General features: G+C 45.1%; 1 protein-coding gene across 2 annotated transcripts in view; it reads right to left on the reverse strand.

Annotated features, from left to right (window-relative positions):
- Positions 1–13,761, reverse strand: part of itgb1a (integrin, beta 1a) — a 20,776-nt gene extending 7,015 nt beyond the window's left edge. The window contains exons 1-6 of one of the 2 annotated variants that reach the window (XM_047024257.1): positions 13,382–13,761; positions 4,590–4,656; positions 3,998–4,083; positions 1,692–1,908; positions 1,131–1,301; positions 574–812 (exon numbers count right to left, since the gene is read on the reverse strand). In XM_047024257.1, the coding sequence (XP_046880213.1) occupies positions 574–812; positions 1,131–1,301; positions 1,692–1,908; positions 3,998–4,083; positions 4,590–4,656 (780 nt within the window). In that variant the 5' untranslated portion in view covers positions 13,382–13,761. The remainder of the gene's footprint in view (positions 1–573; positions 813–1,130; positions 1,302–1,691; positions 1,909–3,997; positions 4,084–4,589; positions 4,657–13,381) is intronic. The other variant, XM_047024258.1, reaches the window with a different exon arrangement.
- Positions 13,762–17,841: the final 4,080 nt, after the last annotated feature.

Here is a 17,841-nt window from a genome sequence, read left to right on the forward strand (position 1 = left end):
GAGAGGGAGAGGGAGAGGGAGAGGGAGAGGGAGAGGGAGAGGGAGAGGGAGAGAGAGAGAGAGAGAGAGAGAGAGAGAGAGAGAGAGAGAGAGGGGGAAAAGGAGACAGGAGAGAGAGAGAGGGAGAGAGGAAAAAGGAGAGAGGGAAGGAGAGAATGAAGTGATAGAGGGAGAGAGAATGAAAGAGAGAAGGGATATGGAGACAAAGTGAAGGGGGGAGAGGGAGAAAGAGAGAGAGAGAGAGAGAGAGAGAGGGAGAGAGGGAGAGTTCTTAACTCACTATCAAAACAAACCAGCAACCCCAGACAGAAACTCAGGAGAGCAAAATAAACAAGTCTACAGGAGGCAGAACTGTGGGACTATAAACAAACACAGTACAGTATGTCAAATAAGACTCGTGAGAAAACTGTTTAGTATCCAACCCTGAACAAACTCCTCTCATTATGCGGATTCATCAGAAACTACAAGCCGCAAACACCCCAAAACGAAAACAAAAAAGCTTTCAAAAAGCTTTTCCCTAGCAAACCAAACTGCCAACTGGACCATGTCAAGTGTTCAGTACACAGCACTGACCCCACAGACGGCCACTTGCATGATGGCATCGAAGCCTCCCTCAGGGGAGTCCAGGTTCCCTGAGATCTGCTGCCTGCCCACCAAGGTGTTGAACTGCTTGCCGTCCTCTGTGAGGTTGAGCACGTGCTTGTAGCTGAAGGGGCTAGTACAGTTCTGGTCCCCGGTGCACGGGTTCAGTAGCTTGGCCGGGGTGGTGCTGATGTACGGCATCACTGTCTTCTCCACAAACGAGCCGAAGCCTGGTCGAAGCAGTGGTCAAGGACACAGAGAGGTGTTTATGTTGTCAGCCTGTAGTTTGAGGACTTGAGATCATACTGTTGCACTGGATGAAAGAGTCTGCTAAATGAATAAAATGTTACATGTAAAATATGCCATAGACTACATACAGGCCTGACAACAAGCTGTGTGAAGGTAGGGGTGTGCGGGTGTGTGCGGGCACACCAAACAGAAGAATTTGAAAGGCTCAACTGTCTGAGTAAAACATGTGCAAGAGTGGGAGAGGTCACAGTGCATCACAGAGGTCACAGTTCATCTGGCTTCCTGGCAGGAGTTGTCACCTATTCTGAAGTCGGAGGTGATCTTTGACATCTCCAGCATCAGGCTGGTCCCCAGGTTCTTCACGTTCTCAAGGTCGTCCTTCATGGAGTAGGACAGGTCCATGAGGTAGTACAGGTCGATGGGGTAATCCTCAGCCCGTTTGAACTTCACGTTGAAAGTCTGTGGCTCACCTTCACACACACACACACACATACACACACACACACACACACACACACGCGCGTACAGGATTAGTTCTTCACACGCAATACTATGAGAAACAGTGCTAAGTGCTTCCATATGCCTAATGTTGTAATTCAGGTCATAACTTCGGAGATGACAGATACTCATTTTAAAAGGAATGTGATATAATTGGATGCAAGGTTGTTGTAGGAAACATCTCAAACAGGAAACCACCAAAAGTTTGAGTTCTCAAACGGTTTCTCACCTTACGGAGAGTTCTAGACAGATTCCTCCCCAGTTAAAAAGGGATTCATAATAATAATAATTTAACATTCCACACCGTTCTCAAGGTGAGTTTTAGAATGGCTACGCTCTGGTTCCAGAACCGTCTGTCCTACCAGATCTGAGAACGAGGCTGAGCTTCTGGGGCTGGATCTGGGTGATTTCTTCCGGCTTCAGCTTCACTCCCCCCTTGCGGCTGGTCACGGCCTTGTTTAGTTGGATATTCTGCTTGCCGCGGGGGTCTTCGATCTTGGCGGCGGCGCAGCCCCTCTTCTTCAGAGATTCAATCTCATCGCACCGCGTCGACGTGGCCTCACCCTGTTTCAGAAAGTCCTGGGGAGCGACAACGGAGTCAAGGTTAATATTACCTCACTTATGTTATCTTTCGAAAGTGGGCGCCACAGTGTAACGTCGCACATATGATTCGAACATTCCAAATAAATATTTTCCGATACAGTCAAAAACTATGCGACAAACGTTTTATTATGGCTTCAGAATGTACTCATTAGAAGGTTATCGCGTAACACTAGCATGGTAGTAGTAGCACTGCTTCAAGTATAATGCTAACTAACTTAGCCCGGCAGCTAACTAAGCTAGCTAGCATCGGTTTCGCTGGGGGTGCCGTTGGAAATATTTGGTCTTTTATATCATTCTTTAACAGGTTAAAACAACGTTAAAAACAAGTGTTAGTCTCTTTTTGGGTTCATTTGAGATCAATTTGCATGTTCCTGTAAATAATAATAGACGAACAGAGTCTTCGAGCACAACTTGTTTTTACTGCATATGCCTTTCAGACATGGCATTCGAACCGAACTCACTTTCTTCACTTGACTCTTACAAGCCCCCACCCAGTGTTGCCAGATTAGATTGACAGTTTTCCGCCCAATAACAATTTAAAACCCGCCCACTTCTATAAAAAACCGCCAAAATCCTTACTTTTCCAGAAAGCCGTGTAAAACCATGACATGTTCAATAGAAAATACGCCACAAACATTCAAAGCTTTAATCTGCAAAAACGGAGACAGATCACTAAGAGCAGAATGAGAAAAAACATTACACCTGAAGTTTTTAGCTCAACACAATAAAGTAATGACATTCTGCCATGACATGTAACGCTAGATTAAGCCACAATTAAACTCCAAAATCCAGCCTATTTAAAATGTATATAGCTCTCTATTTTTTTTTCAACAAGCACAGAAACACTACTAGGCCTCCTGTATTTGTTCCGATTGTTCTCTCCCCTTCGCGATTGTTCCTCTCTATCCCTTATACACAAACACAAAAATGAATTGCTAGAATTTACAGTATTGTTGATATCGCAGTATCCATGGATTCCAAAGCCCCACTCCAAATGATTGTCCCTACAGTCACTGAACAAGCCAATTAGCTTACTGGCTAATAGATAGAAGAATCAAATCTCCCCAACATTTGCTGGGGAGGTTTGAAAGTAGCGGATGTAACACATGCCAATCAAATAGTTTGTTTGAATGTTTTCAGTCTTTAAAAAAAGCGCCCAATTGTAACGAAACCCGCCCAAATTTGATCAACCCGCCCAAGGCTATTTTGCCCCGCCCAGCATTATCAAAAGCAGCCCAATTGGGCGGGAACCCGCCCAATGTGGCAACACTGCCCCCACCCCTCGCCCCTTGGCTTGAAGCAACGGCCCCGGTGGATGTAGGTGGTATTGCATGTACGGTTAGGTTTCCGACTCTTCCGGTCGTTTTTATTCTATTAACTCCACTCAACATTTACAAAACTATCTCCGCCAATAATTTTTGTTTGATTCTCGAACGTGGCTCATCTGCTAGCTTTTTCATAGAATAATTTTTCCCGATTTTTGCTAAGTTTGAAACCAATCCAAAATGAGTAAACTAGCAACCCATTTATTTGCTTAGTCAATGAAAGTTGCCTGCAAATGTGCTTGCGGATAGTAACAGGGCACGAGCACAAAAGTTCACATTGGCCGATAGCCGATGAGCTCTCGGAGCTAGGGAAAAAAAGAGCCACTGTTTAAAGCTAGACAGGAAGACACGGAAGTGGAAAGATGGCCGCGTCCAGTCTCGCGCTCTCGCTTGCCTCACTGCCCACTTTTCATAGAAATTAATGGGGACGCCATCTTGGAAGACAAAAGTAGCTTACTCTAGTTATATTAACTCTATGGACTCTTACCGAAGCACCACACCTACGGAAAATCCCGAGGGACAAAACACCCCCTTTCCCGTTGCACATAGAAAGGTCCGTCACAGAAGGACATTTGATTTAGGAAGAGTCTGTTGTGGCTGGGAACTGTAGCTACCAAGACTGAGTGTGACACTAAAGAATAGGGTGTACACAGGTGAACACATACTTTATGTGTGAGTAACTGAGGGTGTGCAACGTCTGTGTCTTAAGTGAAATAAAAACGCTAAAAACGTCCACATACTGGGTCTGTACACCATCCACATCTGGCTCCGGCCTGGATACACTCCCCGCAGTACCTGGCGTTGGCCTTGATGCACTCGTTGCCCTCTGGAGGAAGAAAACAAGGTCAGAGAGACAAGCTCGGCCCAGGGGAGGAGGTACTGTAGCCTCCCTGGAACATTCTGGAAGTAGTCACCCAGCACCAATATTTCACACGGAGCACTGTGGCTCAGAGGCCAAGTGACGGAATATTTCCAACGTTCCGTTCGTCCCTGATCTCCCAGCATGCTTAGCTAGATGGAGCGTCTCCTGTTTAATGATATCATTATGCTCCAGAAGCACGCTTCCTCATCAGCCTCGGGGGACATTGAGTAGTAGGTTGTTATCCCGTAATGTCTCCTTCCCATGCAATCCTATAGTCTTGCCATTAGACGAGAACAGAAAACTGATGCCAACTGAAGAATTGATCTGTCTAACAAGCAGGACAGAATGCAATCCAATACAAATAATGTTAACTGATTCTCTGTGGATTCTAGAAACAAGGTACCCTTGCTGCTCCTAAATAATCAGATTTAACAAGGTTGAATCCAGACGGTTGGCCAGACTCATCTTACCTTGCTGAGCACCGCTGTCGCAAATAAATCCCAACAACGTGGATAGCAGAAGTATTTTCAGTTCCATCTACAAGACAAAAGAACCAAAAAGCAGTTTATTGTTGTTGTTTTTGAAACACGACACCTGTGAATTCTGTGTGGGTGTAATGTTATGGTTCCTGAAGCCCCCTAAAGTCTCACGGTGAGGAACACGATAGCTTGTTTTTTTGACAGAGGGAGTTCTTGTTATGCTGTTAGCTGGGGCACCCAACAACACCGATGATTAATGGCTCTCTTAATGGACTGGTTATAATTGGAGGAAATAAACCACCCAGTCGCAGGAAGCTTTGCTATTGTCAGTATGTCACAGGGTAGAGAGAGAGGGTGGGGGTCAATTCAATCAAAAGTAGGCTGTAACCCCTCCAGCCCCCAACACAACCACCACCTCTGCCAACACCAACACCTAGCTTCTCTCTCTTTTGCTTTCCGTCTCTCTCTCTCCTTCCCTCACTCCACCCTTCATATCCTGCTTCCTCAGGGTCTGTGTTTGCGTCTATTGATCCCCCCCCCGTTCAGGTAAATGACTCACAATCACCCCTGTCCAAGCTCCCCCTAAACACCTCCATTAAGATAACCAGCGTTTATAAATAGGATCGATGTGTGAGCGTTCAAAAGTCAGAGACTTGAATACTTTGCGGGCTAATAATACACTGGTTCCAGTATATGACGCAAGTGTCTAGTTATGGAGCTGAACACAGGGACGCAGTACGTGTCTGTGTGTGTGAGTGTACAAGAGGAAGTTTGGTCCAAATCAAATTGATGCGAGGAATGTATCAGCCTCATTTCCTGCGCTGATACGAAGAGCAACCCGTGATTGGCTGAGCTGATAACGCCATACAGTGGTCGTCCAGGTTAGACATGCTACGGTAGCTAATCTCTAGCACGCTGTTCTCTAACGCACATGGTTCACATCGAGACTGAAGGAATTTCCCCGCACACAAACACATGAACAAAGGATGGAAACCAGTTAAAGTTTGGCAAGGTATGACATGTGACACTGGCTGTGCAGAGTGAAGGATTCCTCAGAGTGTGTGTCTGTTTATACACACAACATAGCAGGCCAGACAGCCTGTCTGGTCCTCCAGATTAGATCTGCAGCACAGGGCTTTAGTGCTCCTGTACAGAGCTATACACCCCTCCTACTCTGTCACACTAACACTGTTACCCTTCACACCTCTGTCCAAACACAAGTTTTGTTATGTTGGAAAAACACTGTTGTTTGGCTAACCTGTTCCTGTAGGGAAAACATCCAACAGTTAACAGTGTAAACTAAAAATAATGGATTTAGAAGAGGTTGGTTGGTATTGTAACATGTTTGTAACTAATGGTTTAGCATAAGACAACAATTACAAACACAAACTGTTTCAACACAAAAGTGCTGCTTTGGAAAAAAGCTCTGGATTGTGTTATAGCTGGATGAGAGTATTACTTTTTTTTACGAAAACCACAATCTCTGTAATTTCCTCTTCAGCGTTCCTGCTTGTTCTCCCTCTCTCTCCCCCTCTCTCTCTGTCTCTCTGTCTCCCTCTCTCCATCTGTCTCTCTCTCCCTATCTGCCTCTCTCTCCCCCCTCTCCCTATCTGCCTCTCTCTCTCTCCATCTCTCCCTTTCTGCGAGCCCTACATAACCGATCACATTCAACTTATGTCTGTCACACATCAGCGAGGTGTCTATTAAAGAAAAAAGAAGAGTTCTTCTCTAAGTTGAGCAGCTGGAGTGTGGAATGTCCTCATGTGTGGGGAGGAGACAATGAGCAGCACATTCATAGGATCCATCTAGAAGATTATCCTCCTGACTGCCAAGACTTCATCTTCACTGTGGTTCATGAAAGATGACTCAATAAGCGAGTTAAACATTAAAACGTTTATGCAACAGCAGGGAGGGTCAGAGGGAGGGAGGTTGGGAGGTTGGTCTAAACTGGTCGGGAGTGTTTTCCTGTGCTGGGAGATGCAGACATAAATAGATTAACAGTCCAGAACTTTATACCAAGTTCATATATATACACACACACAGATTATATGGTCTACTAATAAAGCTATCTAGGTGTCATTTAGATGAAAACATGTTAAATGATCACATACCACCTAAGACCTTTCAGGTTTTACTGACTCCTGGAGACTCTGGGAGAGAGTCTGGAAGCTGGCAAGAGGTGGTATGAATAGTGAGCACAGTAGCACAGCCAAAACTAGCTTCTCCCGTTCTTTCTTCCAGACAGACATTCCTGACGCCCTGCATCCTCATGGAGACCAAGATAGTAGCGATCGCCGTGCTTGGTTTCGAGAAACCAAAGCCCTCCCTGCCATGAACCCTGCCTGCCATTTTTCTAGAAGCACCAGTTGCCAGATTCCATCTCCCACAAGCCATCCTGCTAGGCTACCTGCTGTTTACTCCTGAGTAGCTGTGTTCTTAAAACAACACACTCATCCCAGTAACGGGAGAGTCTGCATGGCTCAAAGAGAGGAGCGCATGGTGGAGCTAAGCTGAAGGAACCCTTTGACTCGTGTTCAGTGTTGAAAGCACAGCACATCTGTGCATCAGACTGAGTCTTTTGCCTGAGTGGCTTCTCTCTGAAACATCCACGCGTCAGCAGTATGCCCAGCTGCAGCTGGACAATAGAGCTATCCCAGCATCCCCACTAAAACTAGAAAGTGAGCTTGGCAGGAAATGAAACAGAGAATGAAAAGGAGAGAGAGAGAGAAATAAAAATACTTTTGACTTTAATGCTAAGGTCAGAGAGAGAGAGATTGAGAGAAATAAAGAGAGAGACAGGGAAAGAGAGGCCTTGAGATTTCCGGACTGAGGAGAACTGTTCAGCAGCCATGAAAAGAGGGAATGGAACAGGACAGGGCGGTCCCTAGTCGTCCCAAGGAACAGCAGCAGCCTCCAGTCCAAAGGAAACACTCAACAACTCTCTCTTCCTCTCTTTCTCGTTCTCTCTCCCTCCCTCTCTCGTTCTCTCTCCCCCTCTCTCTTTCTCTCCCTCCCTCTCTTTCTCCCTGCCTCTCTCTCTCGTTCTCTCTCCCCATCTCTCTTTTTCTCCCTCCCTCTCTCTTTCTATCTCCCTCTCTCTCTCTTTCTCCCTCTCTCTCTCATTCTCTCTCCCTCCCTCTCTCGTTCTCTCTCCCTCTTTCTCTCTCTCCCTCCATCTCTCTTTCTCTCACACCAACTACACAGTCTCTCTGTCCACCCCCCTGCTCAGAGGCCTTGCTGACCACGCCTGTGACCTCACATCTACCCTTCAGTGAAAGTGGCGGGGGAATGCGTCCACGCCCACACACTAACAAGCTGCCCCTCAGACGCAGAACAATGTCAAACACAGTCCGGATGGGTTTTCCCCCTCCATTCCTCCCACTTTCCCTCCCTCTCCCATTATCCATTTATCCCTCCCTCCTCCTATCCTCCCCCATTTCCCCCCTCCCTGCTTCCCCCTGTCCTTCTATTCCTGACCCTCCCCAGACAGTGATACATAGAGAGAGAGACAGAGAGAGAGAGAGACTGAGAGAGAGACAGAGAGAGAGAGAGACTCAGAGAGAGAGAGAGAGACACTGAGAGAGACACAGAGAGAGAGAGAGAGACAGAGAGAGAGACAGAGAGAGACTCAGAGAGAGAGAGAGAGACACTGAGAGAGACACTGAGAGAGAGATAGAGAGACAGAGAGAGCCACAGAGAGAGAGAGACAGAGAGAGACACAGAGAGAGAGAGAGACTGAGAGAGAGACAGAGAGAGACACAGAGAGAGAAAGAGAGAGAGAGAGAGAGACAGAGAGAGACACAGAGAGAGAAAGAGAGAGAGAGACTGAGAGAGACACAGAGAGACAGAGAGAGAAAGAGAGAGAGAGCGGTTCCCATGTCCCCAGCATGCTTTCAGAGCCCCAGTGCTGGAAGCTCATTACATGTTTATCTGAAATAAAGTAAAACATTTTTAAACATTTTTCTTTGATTCAAGGTAATTGTGTCCATAGAAAAACATGCCATTTTATCAAATCCAACTCAATACCACCTTACATAAACAGACAGTTTTAACGGCTTGGAAGTGCAGTAAAATAAGATGTCTTTAGTTGACTTTCAAGAGGACTATATTGACCATGGTACCTCAGGTCAGTATGGCTCACCGAAGACTCCGAAAATCAATAGCACTTTAGCTTTTCGCATTCTTTCCACTTCACAGGCCTAAAAGACATGACTCCTTAAGGGAGTTCACAAACACACACCGTGTTCCCAAGAACTGAGGACATGCTCACTAAAGCATGCGGCTGGTTCCCCAGGCAACACAGAGGGAAAGCGAGGGAACAGGAATCCGCCAGACCAAGCACTATTCATAGCATCATATCTATGTGGGAGGTAGTTGTGCCAGGATACCTATTTCTGACTCCTCACCACCTGGTCTCACACATAACTCCTGACCCCACAGCCCCGTGTCCCAGACTAGGGCTGGGAGATTCACAGGGAGAAGGACAAATAAGTGGCTTTTCCAATGCAACGGCAAAGAAAGTGTTCAAAGCATGATTGCTTTGCACACGGACAGAAGATGTGTCAGATGAAAACACGACCATTTGACTGTAAACAATCCAGACCCGGCCTAAAACTGGTCACAGAAGTCAGTCTTTTTGTGATCCTCTGAGCTGGTGAGGAGGAAACCATCCACAAGCCCCTCATCAACAGTTGGTTCTGTAGAGAGGGGTGCTATAAGCAAGAGAATGAGCCTAAAGATCTCATCCTGCTGGCCTTCCTTAAAGATGCAGCCAGGGATCAGTGATCGGCCTTAGGTGACTAGCTTGCTCATAGTCTACTAAAGGCTACTATACTACTAGTCTACTATTAGGCTAGCTGTGAGTGTGTTGCGTTGAGCTTGCATAGTGGCCTCACCCCCATTTGTTTGGTCCAAGGAGTTGGTCCTTTCCTTTTGCTGGAGCACAGGAAGTAGTTCCAGGCCACACAGGAAGCCGGGCTGCTGCCTGGCAACAGCTTATATCTAGCCTCCTTGGCAGGGCTATACAGATGAGATCCTGTGAATCTGATGGGAAGCCTTTGCTTTTTGCAGCTAACATGATGTGTTACATGTCAAGGCAAGATAAGCCAGCCTATTGTTCATGTTGAGTGACCAGGTCTAATCAGCGCCCTGAAAACTAGCTATTCCAATGATTTAAGATGTGGGAACAGCATAGCAGATGCTTGGATCCCAGCAGCCTATCTCGATGAGACATGGGGTGGAAATGACCAGACATCTCGCAGAGAGGGACGCATCGTTGTCTGAATAAACTGCGGATCAAAACGGCTCGCCTTTCGCAGAAACCAGAAGCACAGCAGCAGAAACTCTTTAAACCTGCAAATATTTACACGACAAACATCTGTCTGTCTGTTTGTTTGGGGGCTACAAAAGAGGCAGCGAGCGGAGCCTGAATGAAAGTGACGGAGGAGAGAACATGGGACGGCTTAGTGAGTTCCCATCTTCCTGTCTCATCTGGGCATGCCCAGATAGACACGCTCCCTCTCTCTGTCTCTCCTTCTAACAAAAACACACACAATCGAACTCATCAGAAGAGGGAACAACTGAGGGGGAGAGAGAGGGGGGAGAGAGGGGGAGAGAGGGGGAGAGAGAGGGGGGAGAGAGAGGGGGGGAGAGAGAGGGGGGAGAGAGAGGGGGAGAGAGAGGGGGAGAGAGAGTAGGGAGAGAGAGGGGGAGAGAGAGAGAGAGAGAGGGGGAGAGAGAGAGGGGGAGAGAGAGAGGGGGAGAGAGAGGGGGAGACACAGTAGTCGTGTGTGTTTAGCTCTGCACTGTCGACCGAGTCGGGTCTCGATCCCAGTCGTTAAGATCTTCCGGCGGCTTGCCAGGGCCAGCGGTGGCCACCTTTAACCTGCTTCTGTTGAGGCACCAGTGTGAGAAACTGGCATGTTTATGACTTCCAGATGTGTTTCATTAGGCTGGAGGCTCAACACTTGAACCAGAGGTCTCCATATCCGCTAACCCAGAGATACAACGTTGCAAGATAAGCACTCGCCAATCCAGGGCGCGTTTCCCTCCATTTAGATGTAATTTCCTGTTTCTGAAAGCCCTGGATAATGCCAGTTCCCTCTCAGATTGAAAGATCTGCACAATGTTCTAAAACCGTACAAAACTTTGACCAACAAGGTAACCATGCAACATAAACTTGTGGACATAAAGGTTATGTATGTATAATTGTGGTGTTGGCGAGTTATGAGTTCACCTCCAGAACTGAAGAGGATTCTCAGCAGAGGTCATGCTGTATGACCAGATCATATGATCTTTATGTGAGGGTCTACTTGAGTCCCTGGCCTGAACCGGAACACACATCCTCAGTTGGATGAGTCACATGTATGCCTCCAAGATATCCTCTTTCATCCAGACCCTGAGATCCCTGTGTATAGGGTCACAGGCCTTTCAGAACATGGGATTCATCAAGCAGTCAGAAGGTGTTCAGATAAACAAGTTGAAGAGTGTCAGATGACAGCATGGGGACTGATAAAACAGGGATCAGATGGCTGAGCGGTTAGGGAAGCGGGCTATTAATCAGAAGGTTGCCGGTTCAATTCCCGGTCATGCAATATTACGTTGTGTCTTTGGGGAAGGCACCTCACCCTACTTGCCTCGGGGGAATGTCCCTGTAATTACTGTATGTCGCTCTGGATAAGAGCGTCTGCTAAATGACTAAATGTAAAACAAAGACAAAAACCAGATATGTCCAGAAGTGTCATGAAATACAAATATACCGTTGGCCTATACAGTACAATGACCATATAATCATACTGAAAAATAACTTAATAAACCCTTAAGAATAGACCATATAAAAATGAAAAGAATTCTCCACTTAATTCTCTTAAACTTAGATAGAGTAGCTGCCAACTACTTAACTAAACACAGCTACCTTCACCATATTGTGCTCTACGCTTGGCTTCCCCTGTAACAAGTTGGTCCCATTTTTGGCAGTGAGACCTTCTGTTTCAGAGGTCGCCTAAACCACCTCATTCCACACAACGTTTCTGGTGCTGTTTTTAGAACAGAGAGACCAGAAAAAATCACAACAGTGCCTTTGAGTTTGAGAGGAGAGGAGAGGGGGTGGGGTAGAGAGGGGCAATGTTTTACTAGAGTTAGCCTTGGAGGTCACAAACCTACTAACAACACATCTAACCCACAATTATCGCTTTTGAAAGTACACATTTTAAACTAAATATATTCAAAACAGACCTGAATACAATAGCCACGATTCTTCATATTCAAGTTAGGATTTTTTATTGTATGCCAACGATTGACTGAGAACTGAGAACCTTCATTCTTCATTCTGCCTAACCTGAACTGATTCTGCCCTGAGACATCCACATGGCTTCTCCTTTAATCTGTATGTGTGCGAGTGTTATTAATCGTTTTAACAGACCGTATTTTTTTATTAGGTTCCTCCCAAGATCTCAGTTGAGAGTGTGAGTAAGTACGCTTTAGCTCACATTCATCACTCATCTGGGAAGGACAGAACTAGGTCTGAGTCAGACACATCACCACACATCACCACACACATCACTCCCATTTGAAAGTAACACATCAGGTTTGTGTCACGTAAACCTTAACACTCACATACACAAACCCACACTCTCTAACACACACACACACACTCTCTCACACACACACAAAACATCACAAGTCCTCAAGAACTGTTGTGTGTGTGTGTGTGTGGGGGGGGGGGTCTGCTGTCATAGTGGTGCTAAATTAGACAAGAAGCCAGTCTTCCACCAGCTGCTATCTAGAGCTTGGAGGTCACATCCCTTCAGCTGGTGGCCCCCCCTCCCACAGTCTCCCTTCTCCTCAATTAGCCTCTACACCCTCCCTTCTCCTCCCTCCCCTCCATCCCCTCCCGTCCATCCCCTTCCTCCTCTCCTGTCCTGTCCAGTCCTGTCCCCCATCCATCCCCCCTTCCTCTCCCCTCCCCTCCATACCCTCCATCTCCTTAATGAGGCTAACCCCAACCCTGTGTTCTCCAGCCGTACTGAGAGGTCTGTCTGCTCCGCCGAGGTCTCCTTGCGAGCGAGGATGAGGACGAGGCATCCTCTCTCCCAGATTAAACGGGCAGCGAGGACCTCAGAGCCAATCAGAGAGGCTGGAGCGTGCTTCTGGAAGGTGCTGTCAGCCGCAGTGCCCTTCGGCAGGCTGCCTGCTACGACTCTGAGGACTGGAGGAGCTACGGGACGTTTACTAGGAGAGGGTGGCGTGATGTGCGTGTTGTGGACTGCGTCCTGACTGGCCCACACTGTGGGCCTAAAGGTGGACATGCCCGGGTACTGGGAGATCACAGGGTGACTGTTGGGTCATTGTCTGTTTATTATGTAACAATACATATATTATTTTAAGAATGTATTAAATTGGCCCATGTTTTACAGGGAGATTTGAACCTGCAACCTCTTGGTCCCAACTCAGTGGAGCTTAGGGCTTTATGAAACAGGCAGCATCTCACTGATGACACTCCTTCCAATAATTAATCAGCTCCCCATAGCTTGGCTTTAACTCCTTCCTTGTTGACAGAATGGACATAGTAAGACAACATTTACATAATACAAATGTAGCTAGTTTAGGTACTGCATACAGCTCAGGTTGGGCTTTCTAAGAGGGCGCATGTGCACACCTTGCTCATTGTGGATAGCCAACCTTGGATGCAAATATGATACATGTTTAGATTTTTATGAATCCAGTTGAATGATCGTGATCAGACTTACGCATTTCCGATGCGATAAGAGTTTTCAAGTATTTACCTTCAATGCGTGGCGTTGTTCAGAGGCTGCATACGTAAAGTTATCCTTTAATTTGAAACCCTGAAATTATCTGTAAAGCTGAGACAGCAACAATTGCCCCGTTGGCAACGGGAGACACTTTCTCCTGCTGAAGTCACGGCAGATTCTTCTTCTTACAGATCATTCCATCTTATTTTTCTCCATTGAAAACTGACAAATTGAATAAGGGAACAATATTGTTAATAGCAACGGGACTATTCACGAAACGCCGCAGTGTTTTAAAAATAATAGAATTTGCTTTCTGTCTTTTTTTTCTTCTTAAAATCAGATGCAGCGACAGGTCCGCAGTGGTCCGCTATCGCTCACTGGGCCCCGCCCCAACAGGAAATGCCTTCCGACGTAACGCGTGTAAGACACGCCCAACATTAGCCTATGCGCTTCTGTAGGCTACTATGAAAAGTACCGTTAGAGCCTAGTAATTCCTCACAACTGCCTCTGTTATCTATAAAACACACATTTGAAAAAGGACAAACTTTGTATCTTTGCTTTTAAAAATCAGACTTCATTTTGTTCATTCATCTTTGAGATAATATTTTTTTTGTCCATCGAATATGACAGTTCAGCCCACACGATTTTCTTTCAAGATAAAGGATAATGCAGACTTTATAGACAAACAGAAAGACTGTTTTTGGAAAGTTAAATGATCCTGTTTACTCCCAGGAGTGTTCACAAAGAGTGTAGTGCTTCCTCCTCTCCCGGTCCTCCTCAGGCTGTTAAACAGTGGCCCTTTCATGGTCATGCCTACAGTTTTACTGTACAATGACCTTCTTCCACGGCCACACACAATCAGTTCCATGCCAAATTCAATTCCCTTTGGGTATTTATGTTGCTATATACTGCTACTTGCTATTTCCCGCTACTTTTGCCAGTAATGTTTCACTGCTAGTCTGTTCTTGTCCCACTTGAAGTTTTTGTGCCTCTGCATTATTAGTATTCTATTAGAGAAGTTAGCCATTTTTCTCTTTCTTAGATATACTACAGTTTGTGTTTTTTTACTGTGTAGACAGTAGCCCTCTTGTGGCTATTTTGATTAGTGCACATAAAGAAAACCAAACAATATAGAAAATCTTTTGTTTATTTCCAACCCAAAGAGCTAAACATGTTTGGCTCTTTTCAGAGAGGAAAACAATTATTTTATTCTGGTTCTGTTTAGTTTGCATGTTGACAGACCTCTTTCAGAAGCATTCAGAAGCCAAGTTTATGTCTCATATATTGGTTTTGGCAGTCCAGTCTGGAAGGATGTGTACTTCCTAAGCCTCTAGCTTATTTTTTGAAAACATAATCTAAGCTTATTTATTTAAAGAGAGGGAGAGGGATGTGTGTGAGAGAAAGATCAGATGTCTACAATTAGCTACTGACTGACTGAGATTTGGTATGAAATCTGTCTCAACATAAATGGCAAACCAAGGATGGATGGATAAATAAAGATAAAGGGGAAACTTTGGTTGTTTCTGGTTCGCCCCCTAGTGGCTCTGTACATAATTACAGCCAGCATCCACTGAATATCATGTCAGTGGCTGATGTTGGGATAGCCTGATCTACATTGGAGAGCAGACATGATGCACAATTGATAATTAATTCTGATTTAGTATGCTTACATACATCATAAACTCATCTGAATGAAAATTCTCATTAACTTACCAATTGTCTTACCTCAGAGAACTCTTTTTACATTGCAGTAGTACCTGTAAAACAGAAAGACGTCTATCAAAAGAACTATTAACACCCATAGCAGCTTTACTATAGTTTATCCCCTGGGGCTGTGTTGAGCCATACTTTCACTGGGATATTTTAGGGTCCAGTGAGGAAGACCAGTGCAACATTTACTCACATAAGCGTCCCATTAGTGGTCTAGCTTCCACCCTTTCCAGTGAAACTTGATCTTATCATTTTCAACCATGTTTACTTGTGACATAATCGAGGCCATGTACTGCTGACCTGACATCACTGCAAGTGCTACCATCTGTATGTCAACAGAACTACTCTCACAGCATTTACAGGATAAGATACTCCATCTGGAAAAGTTGGGTCTTCAAGCTGTGCAACTGCATGCGCTTTTAGTTGGATCATTGCGTTTGAATGGGCTAAACTGTCGACCTACTTAGCCAGTACTTAACTCAGCACAAGCTCTACTCGGCTAGGGCAGTAAGGTCTAAGAAACAACACAATCCCCAAACCAGGAAGGTTTATCTTAAGAAACCATTTATTTGAAATTGAATCTTTGGAATGTGGTGATGGCTGTCACTAACTGGTGTTAGACGCAAAGGAGACAGAAATTGAGTGAGAGAGACAGAGAGAGGGGCGGGTCATTTGGAGATTGGGTGCAAAGGTCAAAGTACAAATGTTAACTTCACTTTATAAGGCTCTGCTGTTTATTTATTTTCCTACAACAGCAAATTACAGAAGCAGTATTGAAAATAAAAGTTTCATTTTTTTGTAAAAAAAATCTGCACAAAATTTGACGGACAGTACAAAATGAAGCAATAATATACCAGATAAATGGGGATATGACTATAGGAAATCTGTATGATTTTTTTTTTTTCAGTGATGAAAACCTCTCAATATTTGTACATTTCAGAATTATGTCACACCATAATCTGAAATTATATAAAAGAAGAAATAAAAGGAACACTGTTTTGTAGTTTAGGATTTTTCAAATTCATTTTTTAGAAATGAATGCTATAAACACATAAAGTTCTTAAATATATTTATCAGTGCAACATTGTTTCCTTTTAGTCTTATGCTACAGTTTCCTTTCCCCCTAGTTTACCCGACAGTGGCTAGTTAACTGTCCTCTAAGCTGTAGGCGCGGTAACACAATAAGCATTGCAGAGTGGTACGTTTGAATCTGAAATGAACAGAAGCCAAGCCGAGAATGTGTTCACCACGACACACAACATAGTAGCACATAGATACAGCACATCATAGCCTCCCCTTCTCATCACCAGGGCTCTGACCGCTGTGGCGGCGAAACAAAACTAAGTTCTCCGCTGTCGAGTCCTCAGATACCAGAATCCGTAAATCCGTTCCTCGAAGTTTCTCCAACGGCGTATCTAAAATATCAACAGTCTCAGTAGAGAAACAGTTCACAAAGAGACACGATAACGCTCCTCAGCTGAAAAATAGATAAAAAATCCGACCGATAAAATGTTTCAATCAACCCACTGCCCCCTTCAAGAGTTTTCCCGGGGTTCAGTGTACTGGCTGAGATCTGCTCACACCATGACCCTCCATGGTTTTAATGTCAGTTGGTCGGTTGTCGGTTGTGGTTGACTGTGCTGAGAGCAGATCCTCAAACAGGTGTGGGCGGGCGGGGGGTGCATTGCCATCCTTTGGTAAAGACACAGGGGGCCGGCGACCTGATTCGGCGCCGTGACATCACCTGACCCCAGTGTACCAGCGTCCCTTCTGACATCACAACGTATGGCTGCTACACGTGAGACGCGTTACCCTGACTGCCAGGCCGGACAGAACATCACATGACAGAACACAGACCCCAGAAAGGTGACCTTCACATGCTTGTTGTGAATGTCTGTCTATCTGTCCTGCTGTTATGAATATGACAAGCACCATCCTTCAGTTAGTGTAGTAACCCCTGGCACAGACACTCTGTGAGGGGTTAGGTGAAAGTGCATTCAAGATACCATGGTTGTTCAGATGACGTTTTTTTGTCAGACAGGCTAATGGACCGGTCCAATGGTCCATGACTAAAGCAAAGCGTGTTTTAGATTTGTTGACGTTTTTTTTTTTGGTATACTGGCAGACAAACAACCATTCCTTCTCATACAGCCTGTTGCTTCTAATATCAACAGAATGGCCAACGGGAGAGATGGTGATAGCTAATGGTCCAGTGAAGGGGACTTGGAAAAGTGATGTGATTGAGTCTGTGAATCTGATTGTTGTCACCAGTCCAACACACGCACACACACACACTAGTCTAGAGAAAGGGGGAATAGACACACACTGAGTGGAGGAAAAGAGTCTTTGGACATCTTTCAACAGACACAATGCAATGGTTTGAAGATAAATTACCGTAGTCTAGATTATCAATAACAACTGTTCACACGTATTGATTGTAGAGCTATGGATATGAGTAAAAAATAAACCGTGAATGCATCTGTTGTTTTTATTGTTTGTGTTCCATATGTGTATATGGATAGTTTATAGTTCCCACTGTTATATTATGAAATGGCTTGTATCTATGGATGGTGTGTGCCATTAACTACAACATAGTATGATGTCCTGATCATGTTTTCGCACCTCCATTGCACAGTTAGTCACACTAGAACACGGCACCTTTCACTAAACAGTCAGACAGTTGTATTTACAACACACACAACCCATGAACAAAAGGGATACTGCAGCTGTTTTTCTCCTTTTTTTTTACTTTCTTTCTTTAAAAAAAGGGCATTAAAATATAT

This window comes from Hypomesus transpacificus, chromosome 8 (assembly GCF_021917145.1).
Source record: "Hypomesus transpacificus isolate Combined female chromosome 8, fHypTra1, whole genome shotgun sequence".
Taxonomy (NCBI): Eukaryota; Metazoa; Chordata; class Actinopteri; order Osmeriformes; family Osmeridae; genus Hypomesus; species Hypomesus transpacificus.